The sequence below is a fragment of the Canis aureus genome, chromosome 19 (genome assembly GCF_053574225.1).
Source record: "Canis aureus isolate CA01 chromosome 19, VMU_Caureus_v.1.0, whole genome shotgun sequence".
Classification (NCBI taxonomy): domain Eukaryota; kingdom Metazoa; phylum Chordata; class Mammalia; order Carnivora; family Canidae; genus Canis; species Canis aureus.
The window spans coordinates 58,567,239-58,586,644 of NC_135629.1; the positions used below are offsets into that span (position 1 = coordinate 58,567,239).

Genomic DNA, 19,406 nt, shown 5'->3' on the forward strand with positions numbered 1-19,406 from the left:
AGCCCCGCGCTGATTGGAGCCGCCGCCGCGGGGCGGGGCTGGCGCCCACGGGGCGGGTCCCGCGCGGCGCCTGCGCAGTACGGGGCCCCGCGCGCGCGGGCGGGTGGGCGGAGCGCGGCCCCCCGAGCGGGGGCTGGCGAGCGCGGGGAGGGGGCCCAGAGGGCGGCAAAGCCGGCGCGTGCCCGGCTGGGGGCGGAGGGCGGGGGCCCGCGGGCCGGAACAGCCGCGGCAAGTGGCGGCGGCGGCGGCGACGGAGGCAGCTGAGGCGGCGGCGTCGAGCGGGGGTCCGGGCGGCGGCGGCGGCGGCGGCGGCGGCGGGCCGAGGAGCCGGGCGCGATGGAGCGGAAGAGGTGGGAGTGCCCGGCGCTCCCGCAGGGCTGGGAGAGGGAAGAAGTGCCCAGAAGGTCGGGGCTGTCGGCCGGCCACAGGGATGTCTTTTACTATAGGTGAATGAACGTGCCGGCCGGGCAGGGCCCCAACGGGCGCCTCCCAGCGGCCTCTGCGGCGGCCTGGGCGCCTCGACCCGGGCTGCGGCCTGGGCCCCGCGCGTGCGTCGTGCGTGCGTGCGTGCGTGCCGGCGCGCGGCGGCCCCGGGGAGTGCGCGTGCGTGCCCCTCCCCCCCGCGGCCGCGTGGAGCGCCGAGCGGCGCGGGGCGGGCGGCGGCCTTTGTTCGGCGGCCGCGGCGGCCGGGCTGGCGGGGCGAGGGGCGCCGGGCGCGGGCCAGACGCCGCTGGGAGGCGGGGGTGGGGGCTGGGCTGTCCCTCGGTCGGCCGGGCGCGCGCAGCCCGGGGCGGGGGCGGGGGCGCGGAGGGCGGGGCGGCGGGGCCGCGTGTGCGGAGGGCCGGCTCGGCGCCCCCGGGCTGGAAGGAGGGCCGCCGCGGGCTGGGGGAGGCAGAAGCCGTGGGCGGCAGGCCGGCGGCCACCTGCTGCCTTCCTCCTCCCTCCCCTTTTCTTTCTGAATGCTGGAAGATGCTTTTGTTCCTGAGCCAGCTCTGGTGGCTCCCTCCCCCTTGCTGCACGATCCCGGGGCGCGTTCAGGTCGCTGGACCCCGTAAAGGGGGCCCCGGCCACGTGCTGGGCGCGGGCCGGTACTGGGGTGCTGCGCGTGCACCCCGCACTGGGGTCGCTCAGGGGCCTTGGCTGCAGGAGGGCGGTGAGCAGGGAAGGGAGGGCAGCTGTCAGGACCAGCGCGGGGCTGGCTTCCCCGAAGAGCAGCGGCCCTGCTGGGGCACCGAGGGAGCGGGCACTGCCCTTGTCTGCTGCGATGAAGCCTGCATCCCCGCGGCTCTGTCCCGCTGGGTCAGTGAGGAGGTGCGAGGCCCTCGTTTTCCACACGTGTCTAGGCGTAAGGCTGAAGCGGGTCTCTCTGGCTCTAGTTCTTTGTTAACTGAACAGTTGCCTCTGCAGCACCTGCCGCATGTCCTGGCCGTGGAGCTGGGAGTGGGACCCTGGGACTCCTGTAGTTACAGGTGGTGACATTCACAGAGAAGCACAGGGGTCTGTGAGGGCCAGTGATGGGGTGCTGGACTGAGGCTGGGGCAGGTCAAGGAGGGCCTTTCTGAAAGGGTGCCACTGAGCTGGGCCCTGGCAGTGGGGCTGAAGGGAGCTGTCCTGGCAGGGGCACCCCGTGCAGAGGCCGCAGGAGGCCGAGCCAAGGGCAGCATGGCCAGAGCACCTGGAGAACGTTGTTCCGCCTCTTGTCCCCATCTCTACGTGGGCCTCTCAGGGCCTCCGCCAAATGGGGCCTTCCTCTGAGTCCCTAGACCTGAGTATGGGGGTCTGGCAATGGGGGAAAGCTCGGAAGAGGCTGGACAGATGGAATTCCAGCTTTCTCGTGACTCCACTGAGAGGTGGGGCCTGAGGGGAGCGGGGAGGGCAGGTGGTGCGTGTGGGCTCTGTGTACATCAGCGACACCACTCCCAGGTCTGACCTGGGTGATCCACCGGGCAGGAGGGTGTCACCTGCCCTCCCAGTGGGTGGGAGGTTTGGGGGAATGTGACCTGGAACCCATGGTGTTGTCTAGAATGTGGATCTCTGCTGTCTCCACCTCCTGGAGCGCCTGCTGAACCAGCAACGGGGCAAGAGCATGGATGGATTTGCCTAATTCTCTTAAGGCAGAGGAAAGTAGAGCTTGAGGGCTTTGGGTCAAACAGACCTGGTTTGCAGTCCAAGCCTTGTCCCTTGGAATACTTGGGCCTTGGTTTCCTTCTCCAGCGAGTGGGGGAGGGAGTGTGTTCTTTGCAAGGTGACCCCACAAATGTTACCTGGGGCCGAATCATCAGGCTGCGGCCATGTGTTCTTTGTGAAAATAATCTCACCGTGATATTGTGTGTCCAGGCAGGAGGTTGAGGGTTTGTGGGAAGTTAGTACCCTGACCTCGGGGCTTGCTGTTTGGACAGGTACAAAGTAGGACTCCCCCAGGACATCTCATGTCAGAAGTGGAAACGCTCAGGAGAAGCAGGACGGACTCAGTGTCGGGGCCCATTGGGGCATCGCGGGCTCCGGGCCTCGTTCTTGTCGGTGCCCACTTACTGGTCCTGGCGACTGGCACAGCAGCCCTCCCTACAGACTAGAAGCCAGGCTGTGTTTCAGTCCTATACCCACATCCTGGCCTGAGGCTCGAGGCCAAGTGGTGGCTCCTAGCCCCACAACCAGCCCCCGACATGCCAGCCACAGCCCCCATCCCCATGCCTGGAGCTCCTGGTCTGTGCCCTCCCAGTGAGGCCCTGCTCCCAGAGAGGCCGTCTTGCTCTTTGACTTCTATACGTGTGTCCAGGGTAGCGGTGGTTTTCAATAAAATCTTAGGGACGTTGTCCTGTGTCCATACTGAGCTGTGGATCTGTAGGACCGTTTTCAAAGCTTGAGATCTAGTCCACGTTCTGTCCAGTCCATCCTTTACAAGTGTACTGTCGAGTGGATTTCAGTCCTACAAAGTCGTGTGGCGGTCACCTCTAGTTCCAGAACATTCCATCACCCCCAAATGCCCCCCCCCACAGCCCTTGGGATCTACTAATTCACTTTTTGTCTTGCTTTTGTAAAAAAAATAGTTTTTATTGAGATTAGGATTCATACTGAATACAGTTCATCCGTTTCAAGTGTACAGTTCAATAGTTTCTAGCATATTTGCAGGGGTGGCCACCTCCACGGTCAATTTTAGGATACTTTCCTCACCCCGAAACCGCCCCAGACCCTTAACTGTCAATGCCCCGTACCCCATGGCGCGGTCCTAAACAGCCACTTACCCGCTCTAGTTCCTGTCCTCGTGTAGTGTGTGTGCGGGGTGGCGAGTGGAGGCAAAGAGACACTGGCGAGTTTTGTGGGTCCTCCTTCCTCTTTGCTGTCGTATTGGACCCCGGCTCCTGCCCGCCGACCCGGTGCGTAAGGCTCTGTGCGCACCAGCCAGTGCAGCGGGGGCCGGGGGGGAGCGAATCGCCCCGCAGAGTCCCTGGTGGCCTCAGAGTGGGGGTCGGGCTCTGTGTGGGGCGCCGGGTCCCGTGACTGGGTCCCGTGACTTGCTTGTCTTCACCCTGGCCCTGCCCGCAGGGTTGGGGGGATCCAGAGCTGAGTGCGGCTCGCCGCTGTTTGGGTCCTGACGCTGCAGGAGGGGGTTTCACTGTGGCTGGACCAGGTTCCACGCTGCCCTCTGTTGTCCCGAGTGGGGTTTGGGGACCAGACATGCCGTTGTTTGAGTGAGAGGCTCGTCTGAGAGGTTTTTCAGGGGAGATCAACAAAATCAAGCATCTCAGACAGAAGAGCCGGCAGCAGCGGAGTGACCTGAGTTGGTAGCTGCGCCGTGTCCGGAAATGCGCCAGGCCCCCCAGGCCCCCCCACAAGTGCTTTGTCACAGCCTGATGGAGACGTGATCCCCACGGCACACGGCTCACCCTCCTAAAGTGCACGAGTCAGTGGTTATTGTATCACAGAGCCCTACAACCGTCACCAGGGCCAACCTCCAAACATTCCATGTCCCCAAAAGCAGCCCTGGCCCCATTAGCTGTCACCCTCGAGCCCCCTCCCCATCCATGGACGAGGCCGTCCTGGACATGTCGCACACATGGACTCTCGCCCTGTGGGGCCTGCTGTGTCCGGTTCCCTCCCTGAGCGTCGGGGCCTCGGGGTACGTCCCCGGGGCGGGTGGGGGGTGTCACTCCTGTTCACAGCCAAGGGACATGTCCGGGGGGGGGGGGGGGGGGCGGGCGACACACTGTATATTTGCTCTCCCGCCAGTGGACACTTGGGGCTGTTTTTACCTCCTACCTTCTGTGAGCCTCGCTGCTCTGAACACCCGGCTGTATGTTTTGCACAAACATGTTCATTCTCTCAGGTAGATCCCGAGTGTGGGGTTGCTGTTCAGTCTGAGGAGCCACCTGCCTGTCGTCCGCAGTGGCTGCAGCAGTTGGTGTTCCGGGTTAATGCCTGCTGGTCCTGTGCTGGTTCCTCCTAGTACAGCCTCCTTGACTCGGCACAGCAGCCCTGTGGGTTGGCATCACTGGTTTCCTAGAGAGGTGGGCGGCCTGTGCTGTCCACAAGGTGAGCAGGACAGCAGAGCTTCGTAGCCAGGTCTTCAGAACACCTGGTTTCCGATTTCCCAACAGGTCACACCTGAGCAGCTATTTGGGGTCTTAGCCCTGAATCTTAACATGAGATTTTACAGCCCCCACCCCAGGACACCCTGGTCCCCAACACGGCACCCACGAGGAGACTGTTGTTAGGGGCTCTCCCTCAAAACCTGCTATTCTGGGGTCTTTTCTCAAGAACACAGCCTAATTCTGTTTCTGGAACATTCTGAGATGTCAGCTGGGCTCCCAGGGCTCCCGGGGCTGGGCCCCACCCTTCTGTAGTCAGGGCATTTACTCTGAAAGCTCATCCCTGCTCTCAGCCCCGGTGTCTGCCGGGGCCCCGTCGGGAGGCCGCACTGGGGAGAGGGCAAGGGTTGGCCCAGCACGCCGCGCCTGCCCACCGCTGACCCCCTCTCCGTCCGCAGCCCCAGTGGGAAGAAGTTCCGGAGCAAGCCCCAGCTGGCACGGTACCTGGGGGGCTCCATGGACCTGAGTACCTTCGACTTCCGGACGGGCAAGATGCTCATGAGCAAGATGAACAGGAGCCGCCAGAGGGTCCGCTATGACTCCTCGAACCAGGTCAAGGTAAGCTCCGGGCCTCGGGCTCACTGCTCAGACCCGCTTCGGGGCCGCCTGGCTGGCGCAGTCGGTGGAACATGTGGTTCCCGATCTTGGGGCCCTGAGTTCAAGTCACATGTTGGGCATAGAGGTTACATTAAGAACAAAAACGCAGGCATTGACGGGGCAGCTGGATGGCAGTGAACGTCCGCAGTCGGGTCTTGTCCTGAGCTCGTGGTCCTGGTCCTGGGGTCGAGCGCCACGGCGGGCTCTGTGCTCCCTGAGGGATCTGCTGCTCGGCCCCTCCCCCTGCTGTGCGCTTTCTCTCTAAAATAAGTAGATTTTTTTTTTTTTTTAAGATTTTATTTATTCATGAGAGACACAGAGAGCGAGAGAGGCAGAGACACAGGCAGAGGGAGAAGCAGGCTCCATGCAGGAGCCGGACATGGGACTCGATCCCGGATCTCCAGGATCACGCCCTGGGCCGAAGGTGGCACTAAACCGCTGAGCCACCCGGGCTGCCCAATAAGTAAATCTTTAAGAAAAACTGTAAGATGAAAAAACCCGCAACTCTAGTTTGGGGTAGAGAGCGAGGCTTCCACAATTAACGTTACTTGTCCTGGTGTTAGAGTTATAACTGTCTCTTGAAGGACATTTGGAAGTTACAGAAGAGTAGAAAGAGGGGGAAAAATCCTCTTCACTTTGTCCCTGAGAGAGGCCATGGCCCTGCAGCTGGCCCCCAGCTGTGCCCGGTGTGTGCGCCTGTCGCACTCTCCCCGAGCCTGGCACAGCTGGCGTCCCTGCAGGGGCTGGAAAGCAGCACTTATGGAACACCCGGAGGCTCAGCGATGGAGCTGTGGCTCAGGCAGTGACCCCGGGGTCCCGGGATCGAGTCCCGCATCGGGGTCCCCGCAGGGAGCCTGCTTCTCCCTCTGCCTGTGTCTCTGCCTCTCTCTGTGTGTCTCTCATGAATAAATAAACTCTTTAAAAATGACAGAGAAAGCAGCACGTCTCCCACAGCCGATGGGCCACATGGGGGTGCCTGGTGACACTGTCTACCAGTCTGATGGATGTGCATCCAGGGGACTTTGGTCCTGGCTGCAGGACAGCACCAGCCAGGGCACTGTCTGGACTGTGCTCCATGGAGAGCAAGGAGCAGGAGGCAGGCACAGGGCAGGTGTGGTCCAGGACCCCACTGTGGCCCCAGAGCCGGGGTGCCTCCAGGTACGCTGTGACCAACAGACAGCGATCTTTTCCCCAAAGCTCAGAGGGGAGGGGTCTTGTCAGCTGCGTGGGAGAGCCCACGGAGGCCTCTGGGGCTGCAGTGCCAGCTTGTATGTCTCTGCAGGGCAAGCCCGACCTGAACACGGCCCTCCCCGTCAGACAGACGGCATCCATCTTCAAGCAGCCGGTGACCAAGATCACCAACCACCCCAGCAACAAGGTGAAGAGTGACCCCCAGAAGGCTGTGGAGCAGCCTCGGCAGGTGAGCCCATGTGCACCCCCCCCACAAGGTCTTGGCGGGCAGGGGGGCGGTGGGGGCTTGGCTCTGCGGCAGTGGAAGCCCCCACCCTGGCCCCGCTCACCACACGCTTCCTCTCGCCACTGTTTGGGGGAGAGCTTGTGGTTTTGTGGGGCATGGTTCTGTAAGGTCACGCACATGGTGATTTGTAAGCTGCTGCTTAAAATCCAAGGATTATCTGTACCTTTGTGCATATTTACAAACGCCCAGCAGATAGCTGGTGTGCAGGTGCTGGCGGGGGCAGGAGGCTGTGGGAGCCGCTCACAGGGAGGCCCCTTGTCATTTCCACTCCCCTCGGTGGCATTTGGGTCATAGTCCTCTAGTAACCACTCAGACCTGAGCATCTGTCCCCGTGCTTCGGACCGTGCCTCTTCACACCCTGTCCCCAAGTCCTGTGGTGCCGTCCACGGGCGGAGCTCCTTGCACCCCTAGAGGCGCTGGGCCCCTTGCCTGCACAGGTGGTGCCTGTTGACGGTGCTGACCAGGTCCCTTTGCCTGCTGGGACCTCTGGGGGCCTCGAGCTCGTCCTCGTGGGAGGACGGTGGACTCCTCAAGTTTCAGAGCAAAGGGCGCTTTGCCTGCGTGGGATTGCGTCATGTTTTGGGAACCATAGACTGTCAGCACCGACGGCAGGGCTCACATCCTGGCTCGCGTGGCTCTGAGCTGGGAGGACAGGCCTGGGCGGAAATCCCGCTGGGTCCCACAGAACCCTCATTCCCAAGCAAGTAGCTCAGGCACGTCGGGGCAGAGGTCGTGCTGACACTGCTGTCCACGCGTGCATGGGCCCAGCTATTGGCGGGCCTGGCCAGGGCTGCCTGTTGTGGAGGCACGTCCGTCAGCCCCATCTGTGTGTCTGGTGGCAGCTTTTCTGGGAGAAGAAGCTGAGTGGCCTGAATGCCTTCGACATCGCTGAGGAGCTCGTGAAGACCATGGACCTCCCCAAAGGCCTGCAAGGTAACCCTGGGGTAGGAGGGGGCCAGGCGCAGGGGACCCGGTGGCCTCTGCAGCACGGGGAGCAACCCTAAATACCACGCCACGGGCCGAGCGCCGCGGCCCTGCTGGGGCCGGGCTGGGCAGCGGGGAAGGACAGGTATCTGGGAGCACAGGGGGGGCCACAGGTGTGGCACGGGGTGTCCTGAGGAGACCTGGCGTGTGTGGTTTTGCTCCCGCGCCGTATGCAACCACACCGTCCCTGAGAGGCGCAGCTTCTGCGTTTCTCACGAGCGGGCCTGAGTGCCTGTAGTGGGGGGTTTGGGAACAAGATCCCAGGCTAAGGAAGAAGGGCCTCAGGTGCCAGGTGGTGACCACCCTGCCCGCCCTGGTAGGCGTGGGACCTGGCTGCACAGATGAGACCCTGCTGTCGGCCATCGCCAGCGCCCTGCACACCAGCACCATGCCCATCACGGGGCAGCTGTCGGCCGCCGTGGAGAAGAACCCGGGGGTGTGGCTCAACACGGCCCAGCCCCTCTGCAAGGCCTTCATGGTGACCGACGAGGACATCAGGTATTGGCCCGCACATGCCCCCACGCCAGCCCTGCCCGTGGCCAGCATGCTTCCCACCCCCCCACTCCCCGGTCTCCCCGCAATCACATTTCTCTACTGACGCTCTCCGGGGTTAGCCGCCGACGTAGCCCCAGCGAGGGCAGTTTTGAAAAGCACCGGCAGGAGCCTGCCAGTGTGTCTGGAATTGAGGGCAGGCCAGGGGCTACCTGCAGAGGGAACGGGAATCACCCTTGCTCTTCAGGAATGTTCTTAGGAAGAGAAAGTGGCTCCTCACCGGTGTGGACAGGCTTGCAGTGTGGCCTGCCCGTCCTCAGGCACATGAGGCCTTCCAGGTGCCTGCCAGGGGGCTGCAGAGAGTGGTATGTGGAGCGGGGAGCACGGGGTGAGTGAGGGGTGGCACCAGACACGCCCCATTCCCTGAATGCCAGTGCAGGTTTAGGCTGGACCCTGCGGCTGGGGGCCTCAGGGGCTTCCCCGACGAGCCAGTGTCTAGGTGCAGGTGGGCTTGGGGCAGGAGGCGTCCATCTGCCAGAACCATCTGGAAGGGCGTCCTGGTGAGGAGCTAGTTCAAGCTGACAGCAGGGCAAGGAGCATTTAGAAGCACCGGAAAGTGGAACACACGTCCTCTGGGGCTAAAGCATAAGCGCACAGCTGAGGTCAGGACAGTTAGGGGCTCTGTGGCCACTACACAGACTTGGGGCTGGAACCACAGCAGCCGTGGCTGGGAGGGGCTTACCCGGGGCGGAGGCGGGTGGGCTTCCCGTCTGGGCACCGGGGTGTGGAAGCCAGGTCGGTACAACATGGGAGCCCCACGCTCTGTGCGGTGAAGACCCGGAATAGCCCAGAGCCTCACGGAGGAGCTCGTCTCCAGGAGATGCAAAGTATAAGGAAAGAACACAACCATCTGGAAAGACTAGACGGATTTTTAAAACCAAGCAGAACTTCTAAAAATAGGAAAAGCCACAGAAAGGAGAAGCTCGTGTCATGGGTTAGGTAGGGGATCTGGTCCTGTCTGGAGAGGAGACGGGTGGCTCGCAGTGTGGCAGCACAGCACGGGGGTGCGGAGTCTGGGGCCGGGGGGTCACAGAGTCTGCAGCCAGCGTTTGCCCAGACCCCGGGACAGACGCAGGTGCTGGTTCACCTTCAGGCAGGGTCTCGGCCGCAGGGCGGAAAGCTGAGGGTCTCAGCCTAGGCTGACCGCTTTCTAGGCGGCCAGAGCAGAGGGCAACCCCTGAGAAAGCTGCTCCATCTGCAGGGTCCTGTCACCCAGCAAGCCATTGTCCCATTTTTTTTTCTAAGATTTTACTTACTCATGAGAGACACACACAGAGAGGCAGAGACCCAGGCGGAGGGAGCAGCCGGCTCCATGCAGGGAGCCCAATGTGGGACTCGATCCTGGGACCCAGGGTCACCGCTGAGACCCTCAGGCGTCCCGTTGTCTACTTTCTCTTTGCAAACTCTGCTCAACCGACGGATTCACATGCATCTGTGCGCTGGGCCCAGGAGGCCCAGGAGAGCCGACGGGTGCGCCCGGGCGGGGGCTAATTGAATCGGTGCCCGCAGGGAGCACTGGGAGGGGCAGCAGCAGAGGGAGCCAGGGATGTGGGTCTGGGATCCGCTGGCAGAGGTGGAGCGTAGGACCCAGACCCTGAGCCAGAGGGCCACCAGCTAGGGCGGAGGACCGTCCCTCCTGTCCTGGCACCTGCTGTCCTGGAGGCGGGGACCGCGTGGACGAGCTCTGGCCAGCGCAGCCCGTGTGTCCCCAGGAAGCAGGAGGAGCTGGTACAGCAGGTGCGCAAGCGGCTGGAGGAGGCCCTGATGGCCGACATGCTGGCCCATGTGGAGGAGCTGGCCCGGGACGGTGAGGCGCCGCTGGACAAGACCGGTGCGGACGAGGATGATGAGGACGACGAGGACGAGGACGAGGACGAGCCCGACCAGGACCAGGAGATGGAGCATGTTTAGAGCAGGTGCTGGCTGGCTGGTGGTTTCAGGCCGCAGCTGGCGCTTGGACGGTGACCGTGGGGATGAGGGACATGTCCAGGGTCCTGGGGCCTGCGCCACGCAGGGTGGCGGCTGTGCTGGTCTCCCCGTCGGGGCACTGATGGCGCCCTCTCCCTGTCTTCCCAGAGGCCCCGGGGAGCCCTGCCTGCGGGGAGCCACTGCCAACTCCAGCTTTGCCACACTTGGACCAGGCTCTGTGGCCCAGCCCAGGAGGATGGCGGCCCCTCCTAGGCCTTCCCAGGCGTGTCCCCTCCCCCAGGTCCACGGAGGCACGGCTGGAGGACAGCCCCTGCCTGATGGGCCCCCACGTTTGCTCTTCTCTGAACGGCCTGGGTCCGGAAGTGCCAGTCGCCCCCGGGCCCCGCCTGCAGGAGGCCGTCCTCGGAGCCATCACTCCACACTAGACTCGGGACCGGCCTCGTCCCCACGGCCGCCTCATACAGGACAGCTGCCCCCAGGCGGCCTGTGAGGTCCCCCAGGGGCTGGAGGAGCTTTTTCTGGGACAGTCAAGCTGCGGGACGATATTCCAGGGTCGACACAGGAGCCCTCCAGGTGCAGGCTGGCTCCCCTGCGTGCCCCCAGCGGGCGAAGCCGTCGTGGCTCCGAGCGGCACACACCAGGCATCCTTCAATAAAGCCGTGACGCCAGTGAGGCTGGACGTCCGCATGACTGCTTAGCCTTTGTGTGTGCTGCACGTGGACGCCAGTTCTGGCCTCCGTGCTGGGAAACCTCGCCGTCCCCACGCGCCCAGCCCTGCCTGAGGGGCAGCCAGCCCCCAGGACAGAGAACTTGCGGCTGACTCGCCCGGCGGGGCTCCAAGGCAGCTGCGCCGGCGGCCGCCATCTGCGTCCCCCTCCCCCCGTGTCGCAGGGACAGTGACGCCCCTCGCTTGGGGCCAGAGCTGGCGCTGGGGCCGCGGCTCCTCGGAGCCCCCGGCCTGGGGTGTGTTGTGCGGCCCGGCGATTCCCGGTGCCCGGAGCCACGGCCCCTGGGAGCCCTGGGCACGGAGTCCGCGTGGAGTTCCTTCGTCCCGCGCCCTCCAGCCCCGAGTGCCTTGGGCGGGGCAGCCACCCTGTCCCCGCGCGGCCCCGACCCACAGCCTGAGACCGTCAGGCAGGACCCGGGTTGCTGCCTCGTGTGGCCGTCACCCTGGCCGGCCCGGAGGGTGGGCAGATGGCGGAGCCCCTGCGCCCCAGGACGCCGGCCCCGGCCGGCCGGCAGCATCCCGCTGGTCCAGTCAAAGCACAGCTCCTCGGGAGCCACCCCCAAGGCTGATGTCGTCCTGCCTCTCACGCAGGCTGCACCCGCTGAGGGAGCTGTGCCTGGGGCTGGCCCCTGCGTGGGCCTGAGGCCCGGAGCCCTGCTCAGCGGGCGGGACCGCGGGGCCCGGGAGGCACCCCGTCCTGCGGGTGACCGTTGAATAAAGCCATCTCGGTGAGTGTGGTCTGCAGCCTTGCTTCCTCCCGAGGACCCGAGCCTCTGTGTCGGGGGCCCCTGCCCGGCCCTGTGTGGCTCCAGGGGACCGGGAGGGCGGGCTCCGGGTCCCAGCTCCTCAGCGGAAAGAGCCAGTCTGGCCAAGGTTTCCAGAAGTGCCCTCAGCGCCCCCAGGGCCACCTGCTGCCCCGACTGGACCCAGCGGGCTCTGCGCCGGACACACCCACGTTGGCTCCGAAGACTGACGAGGGTCCATCTGGAGTCTGCAGTGGGGGCGCTGGCGGGATCTCACCCCTGCTGCCCCCTGCTCCACCACCGCCTGCCCTGCATCCGCAAGCAGCAGAGGGTCCGCCCACCTGGGGTTGAGGCAGGTGGGTGCCCAGGGCCCTGGCCTGCTGCCTGGAGCGCCCTGCACTCCCCGACTCCCCCGTCGCACACGGTCACCCCACAGGCACCAGCCCCACCTGGGGGACCCAGCTCCCAGAAGGGGAACAGGCTCGGGAGCCACGGGAGGGGTGCCCCACTGGCTGAGAACTCCGGTCTCCCCGACTGCAGGCCCAGAGAGCCCTTGGGGGGCCATGGACCTCAGGACCTCAGATGCTAGGATGCTGTTAGGGTCCCAGCCCAAGGGTCCGTCCGTGCCGTGGACCAGGGCAGTGGGCTGGTGTGAGGGTCCGATGCCCCCAGCCCCACAGCAGGGCCCTCCCCACCCGAGAGCTCATCCTGACCCTGAGCTGAGGCCACCTTTCCAAGGTTGTGGGTCCCCCAAATTCTCTCCTCCCCAGAGATCCCTGGTGGCAAGGGCAGAGGAGGGGTTCCGCGCAGCTTGGTCACCTGGCAGGTGCTGCTCCAACATCTCCCCCCGCCACCTGCCGGGCCCCTCGATTCCGGAGCCATCAGCTCAGGGCTGTCCACACAGAGAACCACCCCGCGTCTCCACCCGGTGCCCAGCCGCCCCCACCCTGAGGCAGGCTTTCGGAGCCATGTTGCACCCCGCTCCGCTGACCATCCTAGGGTGCCTCACCTGTGCGAGCCTCCCGGGGCCACTGCACGGGTCACCACCAACTTGGCTGTGGAAAACCACACGGGGCTGGTCACCCCCCATGTTCCCCGGGGCCCAAGGAGACCTGCTCCTGCCCCCCCACTGCTTTCTGGGGCTCGCGGCCCCTCCTCCGTCCTCACTGCCAGCAGCGTGGGGTCTGCCCATCTCTGGGAGGCCCCCCGGGGACCCAGGGCCTTGACCAGGTCCCTCTGCTGCAGGAGGTGACACGTCCCAGCTCCCGGGACCAGGACGGGGATGTCTGTAGGGGACTCCGTGGCCATTACCCCGAAGGTTCCTCGTGTTTCCTGGCAGCACGCAGCCGCCGTGGCCTGGCCCCGCAGCCTCAGCCTTGAGCATCTCTGTTACCTCCAGGCCCCCCGCGGCCCCCCACGCCCCCCGGCCTCCCGTGCTGCCCACTCAAGGGGAGTGAGCGTGAGCAGTTGCTACACAAGCTGGGGAACTGATCGAACTCGGGATCCACGTAGGTCGAGGAGGAAGGGGCCCTACAGGTGACCTGAGGTGGCAACACAGCAAAATAAATTGGGAGTTTGCTGGTCAAAACCTGGCCGGCCGGGCCAGGGCAGAGGGACCAGCTTGCTCAGCTTCTAGAACAGTCCAACGGGACGGCCCCCAGCCACACACGGCTGGTTCAGTTTGATTGGTTACAACTAACTAAACCCCCCCATTCCCTGCACACCTGGCTGGTGGCTCTTGAGCCACAGCACATGGAGAACATTCCGTCGCCCGAAGGCTCCGCGGCCCAGTACCATTCTAGAACAGGGGCTCCGAGCCTTTGCTGGGGAGAGGCCGCTGAGACGCTGTCCGTAGGATCAGCTAAGGCTTGCTCAAGACCCAAGGCGCTCGAAACGTGGAAATAACCCCAGGCTCTATCACACGTGTCCACACAGGACACTCGGCTGCGAGCAGCTGCCCCGGGTCGGACCCTGAGCCCACGACACCCGGGGGGACCCAGACACAGGAGGCGGCTGTGATTTTTTTTTTCCTCAAACGTGATGTTAATGTTCTGTCGACTTGCCAGGCTGCCCCCCCCACCCCCCCAGCTGGTAAGCATGAGTTCCGGGTGTGCCCGAGGAGGTGTCGGGAGAGGTGAGCATTTATCCGGCAGATGCAGCGAAGACACGTCCCGTCGACCGGGCCTCAGTCCACCCAGCTGGGGCCGAACGAGCTTCTCTGCCCCTGACCCAGCCGACCGTCCGCTCCTGCCCCTCCGGGCCTGTGGCCGCGGCCTGGATCCCACACAGGCCCTCCCGGGCCCCAGCTCGTGACGGAGGCCGTGGGCGTCCGGTCCCCTCGGCTCCCTGTGGAGATCTCTCCCTGGATCCCTCTGCCTCCGTTTCCCTGGGAAGCCAGAGTGTGCGACTCCACTTCTGTGAAAGGTCAGGAGAGGCAAATCCACAGGGACAGAAATCGGGTTCGCGGGTGCCAGGGTTAGGGGGTGCAGGTGCAGCCAGCGGGGATGGGGTTTCTTGTTCGGATAATGACAGTGTCCTGACATCCCCAGTCGTGATGACTACACGGATTGTTGAATTTACTAAAAACCGCTGAACTGTCTGAAAGGGCAAACGTCGATGCGCCATAAACCACATCTCAATTTTACAAGCAAAAGGAGATTTCAGAGTGTCAGGGGACCTGAAGCGTGTGCAGCGACCCCAGCCAGTCAGGAAGGAGGCTGAGGGTCCCCACACGGCCGTGGGGGGGCAGCAGGCGGCCTGCAGCGCAGACGCACAACTGCTGGCTGGGAATCTCTTTTTTAAAAAAAAGGGGAAAAAAGACAAATCAACTTGGGCTGGGTTCAAGAAACCTGCCACAAGAGACAGCACAGGGCAAGTCGTCTGGGCGAAGCTCCAGAAGAGACAAGGGGTCCGCGGGGCCCACAGCCAGGGGCACAAGAGGCCGCCCTGGTACCCCGCCCCCGGGCCAGCAGAGCTGACCAATCAGTGTGACCCGCAAAGCAGCTGCGTTTTCTGCAACTGCGGTCACACTGGATGTGAACTAACCAGATTTCAAATAAAAACCTGGGGCGGGGGAAAGGCACGTGTCCTTGCGTGTAAATGATGTCTCTAACAACGCCCCCCCTCCCCCCCCCCTCGTTCTCAGAAGGGGAGTCCGCCCCACGCCACACCCTCCGGAGCGACAAGGCTGAAAAGAGGACGGGTCCCCGCAAGGGAGCTTTGTGGCTTATGTTCTCGGGCAATTTTTCCCCTCGACTTCTTACTCTTTCAAACATGCCGTTGGAGGAGGAGGGCACCCCTGCCACCCCCAGGGCGCCCCGCTCCCTGTCACTGGGCATCCCCCCCGCCCCCCCCGCCCCCCCCCCCGCCGCCCCAAGGAGCTGGAGCTGTTTGAAAAAAAAAGCACATAGTTCAAAACAAAGAGGTCAAATAGCACTAAAACCCCCAGAGCCGACCCTCTGGGGGTGGGTTTTGCTGCTTCCTTTTGACATTTTCCTTCGCGCTTTTTATCCTTCTTGCTCCCCCTCCCCAGCCCCGAGCCCCCTCCCCGTGTGTCGACGAGCCCGTCCTGGACGTGTCACACACGTGGACTCTCACCCCGTGGGGCCTCCTGTCTCTGGTTCCGTCCCTGAGCGTCGTGGGCTTCGGGTCCATCCCCGGGGCGGTGGGGGGGGGTGCCGCGCTCCTGCTTATGTGGCCCAGGGATGTGCCCGTGTGCAGGGGACACGCTGTGTGTACCCGCTCACCCGCGGATGGACACTTGGGCCGTGTGTCCCTCCCGGCTGCCGTGAACACTGAAGATGGTTCTCAGTTCCCTGGTGCAGGCTGGGGGAGCCGCTGGGCGTGCTGTCCTGGCACCCTGCCTCCCCGGGGCTTTGTCGCCAGCGCCAGGCAGCTCCAGAGGGGGGTGCTGGTGAGGAGTCCTTCCGGGGTTCCCTTACGTCGTGATGGCTTGAGTCGGTAAAAGTAGAGAGAAGGTAAAGCTGACTTTACAGTTCTTAAAACCTAAAAACATATATTTTGGGGGACACCTGGGTGGCTCTGCGGTTCAGCGTCTGCCTTCGGCTCATGGCGTGACCCCAGGGTCCCGGGATCGAGTCCCACATGGGGCTCCCCGCAGGGAGTCTGCTTCTCCCTCTGCCTGTGTCTCTGCCTCTCTCAGGAATAAATAAAATCTTTGGGGATCCCTGGGTGGCTCAGCGGTTTAGCGCCTGCCTTTGGCCCAGGGTGGGATCCTGGAGCTCCGGGATCGAGTCCCGCATTGGGCTCCCCGCAGGGAGTCTGCTTCTTCCTCTGCCTGTGTCTCTGCCCCTCTCTCTCTCTCTATCGTGAATAAATAAAATCTTTTTTAAAAAAGGAATAAATAAAATCTTTAATGAAAATGTATTTTTTCTTATCGTGGAAGGGTCTGAAGTGCTGACCAGTGAAGCCCAAGCGCCGGCACCGGTGTCACGGAGGCCACTGGGGGCCCAGGCCACCTCCCAGCGCCGCCCCTGCGCTCCCGTGGGATCCCGACGCAGCCGGAGCTGCAGGAGCACCATAACGGCCATGCGCCCTGACCCTACCCGTGGGCTGGCACGAGGGGTAAGCGGCCTCGACCCGGGGACGGGCACCCGGGGCATCTCCCTGAAGACACTCCAGGTGTCCTGCCTGGGGAGGTACTGTGCGCTGCCCTGTGTCTCCCAAAAAGGCTCTCCTTGTCCCAACCGCTAAATCTGTGGGTGGGATCTTACTTGGACACAGGGTGCCTGCAGGTGTCATTAGTGAAGGTGAGGCCACGGGGGAGTGGGGTGGCCCTGAATCCACTGCTGCGGCCCTCACGAGCCATGTACACACAAACGCACATGGAGAAGCCGCCTGATTTGGGGGACAGATTGGGGTGACGCGTCCACAGCCAGGGGCTCTGAGGACAGCCAGCCGCGCAGGGCTGGAGAGGCAGGGAGGACCCTCCCTGGAGCCTTTGGGGAGCCCACGGCCCTCCACACCTTGACCTAGGACTTCTGGGCCCTCGGCACAACACACTGGTGCTCGAAGCCATTGGGTCTGTGGTCATCCGCTCAGAGCACAGGAAAGAGCAGGAAGGCGGGAGGCGCTGGTGGCTGCGGGGGTCACGGAGCCGAGGCTGTGGCAGCGCTGGGGAGGCTGGCGGACAGGCTGGGGGCCCAGGACACCCCCCGCAGACCGGCGCCCGGCTCGCCCCGCCTCCCACGGCCCACCCCTCGCTCCACGCAGGTGCCACCTCCTGTCTCCTACACTGTCCAGCGTGCACGCCGCGTGCAGGGCTGCGGCTTGCACGTCGAACAGGAGGGGTTTTTTATCCTTGAAGATTTTATTTGACAGAGAGCGAGCGAGAGCATGAGCCGGGGGGAGCGGCAGGACCCCGGGATCACCGACTCAGCCCCCCAGGCGCCCCTGAACGGACGTCTAAAGGGCGCCGGCTCGGGGCCCTTCCTGTCCACTCACACAAACACCCACCAGGTCAGCACTCGCACAGCCCGACTGTGTGGACGTGAAGACCCCGGAGCCCCGGGTCCCCCTCTTCTGACTCATCGGCTCGCACAACAGCGTCCTTCTGAAGCTGCCGGTAGTCTTTGCTCCCGCCGGTGAGCCCCACAGCCCCCCTGCACGCAGCCCAGCCCGCTCCCTCGCGCCCCTTCCCAGGGCTGCACCTGTGTCACTCACGGCCCCCTGGGTTTTGCTGGGGTGCGTCCTGCGGGACGCCAAGCTGGCTGGTGAGGACCTCGCCGGCCTGCACCGTCCTGATTCTTCGTCCCACTGGACGCAGACCTTGGCGTCAGCCATGGCTTTCCCCTGGATCCTAGGCCTTCCTTTCCTGACCCTCTGGAATGTGGCCCGGAAGCCCTTAGGGGGCCTTTATGGGGCCCTGGCCGCTCGCACGTCCTCCCAGGACAAGCTGTGGGGTCCGACTGCCCCCTCCTGTCATTGCTCGGACAACTTGCCTCCGATTCCGCCGCGTCTCTGGGACCCACGGACTGTTCCTCTGGTTTCTCCCTCTTCTCCCAGGTCCCACTCATCTTGCCTGACTTTCTAGATTTCCTCAACGGGAATCTTCCAACTTCCTGCTGAAGTTAAAGACCCGCTATTGTGCTACCTCCCAAGCCCTGTCATTGCCTGTCCTCCGTCACCTTCCGGTTGGCTGGATGCCTGCGGTGTGAGCAGAGTCCCCACGGCCCCCAGATACCCTGGTGTCTCCAGGCGGCGGCCAGGAGCTGGGGGCAGGTTCCCCCACGCCACTCGGTTGTTTCTCCCCCATCAGTAGACATGTGTGCCCTCCCAAGCCCCCCCAGGGGGACATGTGTCTCTGGCCCAGAGCAGAAACTGGGAAGTAGAGAGGCAGGGGAGAGGGCATGAGCCACCCTGCACCCTGTCGTCTGGAGACCTCTCCACTGGGATTGCAATGGCCACTTGGACACATGGTGCCTGCAGGTGTCATTAGTGAAGGCGAGGCCACAGGGGAGCGGGGTGGCCCTGAATCCGCTGGCGCGGCCCTCACGAGCCGTGTACACAGCCGCAGCCCTGCGGCTTGCCTTAAGGAACATAAATGTGGGTGCATAACCCCCAAGAGTGCATCCTGGGTCAGGTATGCACGCCAGTCTGTTCTGCATCTGTCACTGCCACACTTTCTCCTGTGGTCTCTTTCCGATGTCTCCCCAGCCCCTCCCACCCCCTTCTGTCCTACCCTCCCCCTCCTCCAGCTCAGCAGAAGGGCCACCCACCTGCTCCTCTGCGCTGGGTGGGGGCCAGGAAGGTGTGTCAGCTCGGGCCAAGACCTGGTCCCCAGAGATGGCTACAGGGGCAGTGCTGGTGGGGAGGGGGCCTGTGGCCTGGACGCGTCCTGCTGGGCCTGGGGCACCAGTGGACAGTGTGGGCCAGATGGGGACAAGGCCTGTGGCCGGGGGACAAGGAGCCGGAGCCGGCAGGCCAGCCCAGCGCTTGGCGCTTCCTGGGTGCCTCCAGGTCCTCCGGGAGCTTGGCCCACGGGGATGGGTGTAGACACAGTTCTGGCGAAGTAATTCACACTCATGCGTGTTCAGGGGCACAAGAGAGAAGCGCGGGACCCCGAGGGGGGCCCTCGGGCTGGAGGCGGCGTGGGCGGCCAGGAAGGACAACTTAGGGCGGGAGGGGCCCTCCTCGGAGGCACCTGTCGGGAAGTCTGGGGGTGGCGGCGACCCGGGGTGAGGGAGGCGGTGGGCGGGGGCGGGGGCGGGGGCGGGGGGGCTGCCGGCCGCTCCCGCTGCCACCTCCGGCCCAGCTCGACGGCAGGGCAGGTCCCCGGCCGGGGTCGCTGGGGCTCGGGCGGATGCTCGCAGCCCGCGGGTCGTGCAGGGGCCGCGGGGGCCCCGGGAAGCGCCGCCGCCCACGTGGCCGCCGCTCGGGCCCCGCCGCCCCCCGCGGGCGCCCCGGGTCAGGGCGTGCGGGCCGCGGGGGGGGGCGCCGGGGCGGGCGGGGGCGGGCGGGGGCGGGGCCCGCGGGCTCCTACCTGGGCCGCCCCGCCCCGCCCGCCACGTGACCGCGCCCCGCCCCGCGCGCCTGCGCCCTGCCGGCGCCCCATTGTTGGCCGCGCGCGCGTCACGGGGCGGGGCGGGGCGCGGAGGAGGGCGGCGGGCGGCGCGCGGGAGGGAAGCAGCGTCCGCGCCGCCGCCGCCGCCGCCGCCGCCGCCGAGCCCGCCGCCGAGCAGCGAGAGGAGTCGCGCCGCCGCCGCCGCCGCCGCCGCCGCCGCCGCCCGCGGCCCGAGCAGCCCCCCGCCGCCCGCCCCGCCGCCCGCCCCGCCGCTGGATGCCGGCGGCCG

The 19,406-nt window shown here is 64.9% G+C and overlaps 1 protein-coding gene and 1 long non-coding RNA gene across 9 annotated transcripts; one reads left to right on the forward strand and one right to left on the reverse strand.

Annotated features, from left to right (window-relative positions):
- Nucleotides 1-197: 197 nt before the first annotated feature.
- On the forward strand, nt 198-16,160 carry MBD3 (methyl-CpG binding domain protein 3). 8 transcript variants are annotated; one of them, XM_077860694.1, is made up of 8 exons: nt 198-350; nt 4,985-5,144; nt 6,466-6,603; nt 7,503-7,593; nt 7,965-8,142; nt 9,442-9,666; nt 9,909-10,112; nt 10,273-11,584. In XM_077860694.1, the coding sequence occupies exons 1-7, from the start codon at nt 337-339 to the stop codon at nt 10,105-10,107; spliced, it is 1,005 nt and encodes a 334-aa protein (XP_077716820.1). In that variant the 5' UTR covers nt 198-336; the 3' UTR covers nt 10,108-10,112; nt 10,273-11,584. The 8 variants fall into 8 exon arrangements, with proteins under 8 accessions (XP_077716820.1, XP_077716824.1, XP_077716818.1 ...); XM_077860691.1 differs by having other exon boundaries at nt 290-446; XM_077860693.1 differs by lacking the exon at nt 198-350 and adding an exon at nt 866-1,311.
- Nucleotides 13,663-18,868, reverse strand: LOC144290968 (uncharacterized). Its single transcript, XR_013358442.1, has 3 exons — nt 18,333-18,868; nt 15,193-15,546; nt 13,663-14,010 (listed from the first exon to the last, which is right to left on the reverse strand). It is a non-coding gene; the product is annotated as an uncharacterized LOC144290968 (long non-coding RNA).
- Nucleotides 18,869-19,406: the final 538 nt, after the last annotated feature.